At 36.3% G+C, this 7,952-nt stretch overlaps 1 protein-coding gene across 1 annotated transcript in view; it reads right to left on the bottom strand.

Annotated features, from left to right (window-relative positions):
* Positions 1-203: 203 nt before the first annotated feature.
* Positions 204-7,952, bottom strand: part of LRRC1 (leucine rich repeat containing 1) — a 77,051-nt gene continuing 69,302 nt past the window's right edge. The window contains exons 11-14 of the mRNA XM_054821488.1: positions 6,190-6,305; positions 5,097-5,269; positions 3,428-3,564; positions 204-1,516 (exon numbers count right to left, since the gene is read on the bottom strand). Coding sequence (XP_054677463.1) covers positions 1,358-1,516; positions 3,428-3,564; positions 5,097-5,269; positions 6,190-6,305 — 585 coding nt within the window. The 3' untranslated portion in view covers positions 204-1,357. The remainder of the gene's footprint in view (positions 1,517-3,427; positions 3,565-5,096; positions 5,270-6,189; positions 6,306-7,952) is intronic.

Genomic DNA, 7,952 nt, shown 5'->3' with positions numbered 1-7,952 from the left:
TTGTTAGCTCATGGCACATAATGAACCCAGAGACACCAAAATCAATCTTGATCAGCCTTTTGCAAAATCATCATCTACTGAATTCAACTCAGTTAATACTTACCTTTATAAACCAACCAGAACCCACAGATTTAATAAGACCTTGAAATCAGCATTGGGCCACTGGAAGTGTAACACAGTAACAATGATAGTAAATTCCAGTATTAATTCATACATACTTTAATTGCTATTTTAATGATACAATAAATCTACTGAAGCTTTTAAAGATTTTTTTTTTATTATGGTTTTATATATTTATATAAAACCACCAAAGCACTTTAAAGAATCATGCTTTCTTGTGTAATACATAAAACTAGCTTCATACTGTGCTTCTGAAAGTCTACCGTGCTGTTTTTAAAGTTATTTTACAGATGGCACATTTTAAAAAAAAAAAAAACAAAAACCAACCAATCAAAAAAAACCACCAAGGGAAGCAGGAATTTCTAGTGACTGCAATGCAACATGGCATCCAAAACAAGATGTTTCATTACAACTAAGTTAAAGTGTGAGTGCATTATGTAATAACAATAGCAGTTTGGTCATTTTAATCTTAATTTTGTTTACAACAAAACATTTGTGCTTCACGACCTAAGACCCCATGATACAAACATAAGTTCTCTGCTGTAAAAATCCCAACAAATTACTGTCCAAAAGGAAAAACAGATCTAAAACAGGAGACCAAGTTTAAATCTACTCACTTTCCTCAAAAATTGCTATATTTAAGACTAATATGACGTACAAGACACCATAAGGCACGATGGGTGGTACAAACAAATGAATACAATTGTCCATGAAATTTGTTCTCTTCCACAAATACTAAAATATGTACCGCTCAAGATAAATTTTCTCTTAAAAATGAAATACATCATTTTGTTATGAAAGTCCTATACAAAAATTTAAAATTTACACCATCTGAGCTGCCAAAAAAATAAAAAAGTGTATCGATTTTCCACAAAACTATATTTCTCACCAGCACATCCAGCCACTGGGGAAAAAAATATATCCCAGCACTCTGGAAAAGAAAAGCATTATTTCCCCTGTGTTTAAGACAAAAATATTGTATTCTGCATACAGTAGTGTATTATACTTTAAAAAAGCCTAGCACTATTAAAATTACAATATTGATTTGGAAATTATTGGTTCACTGCCTGGATGAAATAAGGCACTTTCTTCCAGTGGGCAGCACTTTTCACATATATGGAGACGATGAATCAGGTTCTGGCTAAAAACAAAAAGGGGCTCAGTGAGGTCCCAGAAGACGACAGGAACATTTCAACAGCAGGGGAAGACACAGGAGGTAAAACCTGGAGATGAAACTCTACACAGAAGTGGTCACTCTGTCAATGGCATTATTGACCTCGTTTTTGTTTGAATCCAGTCCTTTAGCAGCATTCATATCATTCCGTAAATTCTCCACTGTCTTTTTCATGTTCTTTAATTCTCCAGGGTGTGGAGTGGCTCGCCTTAGAAGTGTTCTCTAAAAATAAACAGTGCAATAAGAGGTTTTGCCTTCGTCTCTTTGAAAAACAACATACGCTTTCAAGGCTTTAGCATTCACATACCAAATATTAGGTATCAATTTTTTTTTCTTTTTTCCCCCCCTTTTCAAACTATGATGCTCTATGTTGAACGTTATTTTCATAGCTGCTTGTTTATGAAGACAGTGAAAGAGGTTTTAAGAACTGTCTGGGAGCAAATTTTTTCCTCTCTTGACCTACTACTCTGAAAGCCACTCCAGTGAAGTACAATTACAAGTTATGCAGTGAAGATTCTTTCATAAATATTGGGATTATTTTTTTCCCCAAAACCACTCAAGTGATTTAAGATCATATTTCAAACAAAAAACATTCAGCTGGTTGAAAGAATCCCACAAGATCTCTTTACAGTGTCAAACACATGTTTGTGTGGAGCTCTGTATGCCTTCCGGCCCCACCACACAGTTTGGTTCTCTTGTCAGTTGAGAACAAATATCTTGAAAGGAAGAAGAGGGAGTACTTCTCTCCCATCTTAGACACAAGAACGTCTAGCATCATTGTGCTGAAACCTTTACAAGGAAAACAAAATTTATGAAAACCCCAGTTAGCATCCAGATTAGAGACCAACAGAACACCAAGAATAATTGCACAAATATGTATCAGTATAATACATATACACATGCAATTACTTTTCAGCGGTATACATGTAAACTGTGCAGATTACACAGAACTGATGACCCATAATGGGTGCATAGGTCAAGACTGGTTTGGAAATCTGCCCTTCCTTCACCCCAGTAGGATCATAAACTTATCCTCCCCCGAAAAGGTTCTTGCTTCAAGTCAGGCTGTAATACCATGACCGAAAGCAGTTATCATTAACACCCAAGCCCTCGTTATTACATGGACATTCTCGGGTTGATATAGTTATTAAGAAGCATCATTCTGAACTCCCTTATCACTCAAAGTCTACGAACCATGCTCATCAGACACTTTTAGTTTCTGCTGCTTTGGATTAAGCATAACCACCTTACTTGAAAACTTAAATGTTCGTTTCCCTGCTAAGAATTTTTACAGTCACTTTTTAAAGTAAGACCATGTTTCTAGAGTGCTACAATCCCGACAGTGCCCTGAAGTATCTCAAGCTGAGCTCTAATGAGGACCACCAGCAAGCTTTTCGAGCATCAGAGAAGCATGCTGAAAATCTGATTGAAGCAGTCTTAATCTTTACAAAGAGTTTTAATTGTTAATGAAAGTTAGTAAAGCTAAAGATCACGTTGCATTTTGATCTTCAGGACATGCAGAGCCCAACTTAATGGAGAGGTCTTATAAGTACAGTGACAGATGTTCCCACATCCTTTGTTTAAGTGGGAAACTAACGAGCAACATTCTTGCTCTTTATGGACACTACGGTTGTTTCAATGCTAATGGTGGAGGAAAGAAAAAAGAAGAAATAGAGAGAGAGAGAGAAAGAAAAAGATCGGAAATAGAAATTAGAGAGACAAACAAAGGCAAACTTAATGAAGACACATGCCAGAGTGCTGGAATCCTAAACTGGACCCTATATACTTTCGGGCAGTAAAGCTTCACAGATGCAGAGAAAGATCCTATCTTGTTTCTGGAAAGAAAACATCCTGAGTAGACACAGGAAAACAAAATAAAACAAAGATTGTCCTGCATCAGAACGTAAGAGTTCTATTCAAAGCAGAAAAGAAAAGAAAAGAAAAAAAAAAAAAGGCATTTTAAGGCAACGTGAAAAGATTCAGCAGTCAAGATGAACAATTTCTTCTATAAACACACGCAAAAAGCATGCAGTCACAGCTGAAATATTTAGAGCAAGAGAGCTCAGATACTTTCATACGCTTTTGCATTAAAGGCACAGTGTCTGCAGGTATCCAAAGGCTTGGAAAACATACCATTTCATTATCCTCTTCATCTTTTTCATCTTCTAAGAAGCGAATTGCACTGACTCTGTTCACTGCCCGCTCATTCCATGTTTCATCTGACACTTCATTTACCAAACTCTCCAGCGCACCACATCGTGGTAGGTTATCTGTTAGAAAAGCAAAACATAATTAAAGATTCACGGCAAGCCTAAAACATTAACATGCTATATTGTTAATAATTGCAGTATCCAACCAATCACTCATCCAGGATTTACAATTTACTATTTCTATATTTTTGATAGAAAACAGAACTTGCATTAATTTTCTATTATCAAGTACGCACAATAAATAGTTTCTGTATAAATGCAAAATTTCTGTACTTGGATTGTTTCAGGCTTCTGGCAGTTTTAGAGCACTGATTACATATTTTAATATACTTGCCGCTACACGTGCTTTTCTTCTGGATCAGGGCTGCCATCTGACATTAGCCAGTTCCCTAAATGGCATTCTGTAACACAGGATCTTTGCTTTTACTGACCTCATCCTTTTAGTATTGCTTAGGCACACACGTCCAACAACCTTCAGGCCATGAGATTCATTTGGAAAGGAAGAAATGCAATTTCTAGTAGTGTTGCCTTTAGAGAAAGTTAGCCTGCCTCAATTACTCTTCTTGAGCTAGCTTAGTCTTCTCTAAATCTAAAGGGGTTAATTTGTTTACTTATTTTAATTCTTAATGCAATTTGTATTCTTAAAATCCAGAAGCTGACACAAACCAGAGCCATTTCTACACTTCTACTGCTTTTACGGTTTCTATTTGTTCCAGCTGCATAGTATTGAAAGAGTGGAATTAATCTAGGTAAGTTTGGGTACCTACAATGCAGATATCTACAGCTGAGCTTTTCTCCTCAGGCCCCCTTTGTACTCAGTGGAGGAGAATCTACATGGTTTCTTTTAAAAGTCTATTCTTGGATGGCATAAATTTCTCTCTGGTAATTACAGCAAGAGTTCAAGTATTAGCTCAGATGAATCCCCTTGAATGTTCACAGATTGCTATAAAAGCTTGAGGCAGAAGTTATTGGAGCAGCAACCGAGCCAACAGTGAAAAAGAGTTTATGGTTCCACCTGACCCAGAGGCAAGTTTCAGAACAAAATGGAAAAGAACTTATACTGCCATTCTACACTTGTTGAAGAATATAATAAACTTATTGTACAGCATCTTTGCTTCAAAGAAAATTAGCTTGCTAAAACGTAAAATGTCTACTGCTTATTACTAGCTATGTAATTATTTTTCTGATAAAGCGATTGTAGTTGGAAAGCCACCAATTTTCACTACATATATATGTATTTAAGACATATAATCAATGTACACAAATATGGACACCACTACTTGCCCAATGGCAAGCCTCAGAATAATGATACGATTAAGTTTTCTTTTTCCAGGTCTGCATTTTATTTATTGTAGCTGGTGTCATTGTATTTTCAATAACACTCACAGCCATGTTTGCAAGTCTTCTGAAAACTAGTATGAATACCAAAAAAAAAAGTTTAAAAGGGAAAATTCAGCCAGAACTTTGCTACTCTGCTCATTAGAACTTACGTATGGATTTCAAAAACCCTGTTTTACAAATCTTTATGTAACAAACACAGTAAACAAAGAAGTACTCCTGTAGGTAATGAAAAACTGACTCTAGGCGCTTACCTTGGCAACCAGGCTCAGAAGGCATTTGAGGGAGTAATACACATGTTAAAATCTTTTCTCCTGTTTCAGGGTCTGTGTCAGTCTGAAACGTCAGCAAAGGTTGGGACTGGTTATCAGACAACCACAAAGCCTTCAGCTTTAATGTAGTCAGTGAGAGGGGAAGATACGTCAGCCTAGTTCAGAAAAGAAAAGTAAAAAAAGTCAGGGCAATCTCTAGGAGATTTAATAGATGGTCATGAAGTTGACTCTTAAGTATATATATCCCTGAGTTGGAATCAACAGGATTGAGACTAATGCCTCTAATAGAAGGCATTGCAGTAGTCATCAATTCCAACTACCCCATTCTTTTAAAAAGAATCTGCAGCTTAACTTTAGACCATAATTCTCTATAGCTGTGAATAACAGATAACAATGCTGAGCTTTTTCTACTGCAATAAAATTCCCTGGAAGGCAGTCAGCTGCTTCTGCTCTGGAGCCTTGTACATACACAATTGCCAGAACAGAAATATCGAAGTGCCTATGAGACAATCACATTGCAGAGATGAGATGCCATTTGCTTTTCCTCTTTTTTTTTTCTTCCATTTAACTTCCTACTAAGCAACTGAACTAATTTGCTGGTTTATGCTTCAATCCACTCCTTTTTGCATTTTGATGTCTGAAGCATACCAACTAAGATTCATGAGAAGCCGCAAGGTCAAAGTGGCATTATTTGTTACTTGCACTGTACCTCTAAGACAAGACACTCAGTGTTACTTGACATTAAAGCTGGTAGTTTCAGCTGAAGCTCTACCAAATTATCTAGATTCTCACTTTTAATTCAGAAACACACAAATCCAGAGGTTTTTGGTTTTGTTTTTTTAAATCCTATCTCTTCCTCAGGGTCAAAGCAATCCAGAAGACGTACTCATGACAACACACAATTTATGCTACTTTGGGTCAAGGGGGAAGACAACTTTGACAATTTCAACAGTAACCCTAACACAAAAGTCATAATTGTTTTTTTGGTACTTCATTCTTAGACGTAGTATCTTTTGTCATTAGAAAGAATTAAGTAAATCCAGCAAAAGAATATGACAATACAAGAATCTCTTACCTGTTTCCAGCAACATCCAGAACATGAAGTTCAGTGGCTTGTGAAATTTCAGAGGGAATTCGAGATAATCTGTTGTCACGTACAGAGAAGACATTAAGACTGCAGCACCCCCCAATCTATATTAGAGAAGAGGGGGGGAAAAAAAAAAGTCTGGTTTGGTTGCAGTACACTAGTATAAAGAAAGGCATGCAGTACGGGTCACGTAATATGTCATAGCACATTCAAGTTACGATGCCTGCCAGACTTCACTCAGAGGTACAGACTGAAAACAAGTGTTATCTTAAAAGAAGTCTGATCTAAAGTGAGTCTGTTACAGCAGTTTCTTGAACATCTATATCTGCGAATAATGTGTATCTTTACAAATAGGTCAGGTTCTAGCTACATTCTAGAGCCTTCCACGCCAAGAAGAGATCAGTAACCACACAGATGCCACTTTGTAGACAACCCTCACAAAAATTACTAGCTTTTCAACTTTTTCTAGTTCTATGTTTTATATATTAATTCTTTTTTTCCTCATGGTAACTTTAGATACAAGCAAGTGCAACAGGGCTTTAGGCAAGGCAAAATGCTAAATAAACCAGTCAACTCCCAACATTTATTGAGTCCGTAAAGAGTAATGACAAGTTTACAAAAAGCTGAAGACTTTGAGTAACATCTTTGATGCCCTGTTTTATTAGAAGCATCTAATTTCAAGATGATTCCCATACGACCTGGACAATTTAATCTAATATCCTCTGTCTCTAGCAATTTATCAATTTATCCAAATGTAAGCATCTGCATTCCCAAGCTAAATTTTGGGTGCAAAATTTTTCAGTTTTACCCATAAAATATCTACATTTTGCATCAATGGTACATGTTTTCAGAAAAATAGACCATCTACATTTGATTAAAAAAAAACCAACCAAAAAACACATTCCACCTTTTTGTTCTAAATGGCAATTACTACTCCTATAAACACCAAGATTATTAGTTTTAGCAACTGGAAAGCAGTTTCAAGTAACTCTTTGTTCCTATTCACAAAGGAAACTTACCTTTGTTTGCTTATCATACAGAGCTTCAAAAAGCACTGCTGTTTGTTTGCCAGTTCCAAAACTCACCATAAGAAGGGAAAAAGAAATATGTTTCTTCCCTTACTCCAAGTATTAGAGGCGAAATATCCCAATGCCCTTTGAAGCTTTCGAGTTAAGCAGACTTAGAACTTAACTACAGATAGCAAACCTACTGAAAGATCTTAGTTCAAAAATTAGAGGACTTCTATAGTCACACACATGTAAGAAGGTTCTTCTGTCACAGTATAGCCAACATGTCACTACACCTTGGTCAGGAGTCCCCAAATCTGAGTTGAGATTATTTATGTGTGCTAGTTAACTGTCAATTTTGTCTTTGTAAAATCTACATTTCAGTCCAAACCCAAATTTCAGATTACAGACAAAGACCACAAAAGCTTTTCCACTAGTCAAAGTAAAAATCATGTCAATTTAACCTACACTCTTTACCAAGGAAAAACCTATTTTTAAAAGGATGCAACTGTGACTTAGAAAATAAAACAAACAGAGCATTTATACCCTGCTCACCTTCCTTTGTATCATAAATACATTTTAATGGAAGAAAGTAGCGATCAGCTGCTCAAGGCTTCTGATTCACAAGCTATTTACAGCACAAAGTTACACCACAACGTTCTCTGAACTAAACAAAATCTGGGATGGTTTCCCTTAAATCACTGCACTCTAAGATGCAGCTCTTTCACAAAAGTATCAGCTTTC

This window comes from Grus americana, chromosome 3 (genome assembly GCF_028858705.1).
Source record: "Grus americana isolate bGruAme1 chromosome 3, bGruAme1.mat, whole genome shotgun sequence".
Lineage (NCBI taxonomy): Eukaryota > Metazoa > Chordata > Aves > Gruiformes > Gruidae > Grus > Grus americana.
Note: the sequence above shows the minus strand (reverse complement) of the source record. Positions and strands in the feature narration are given on the sequence as shown.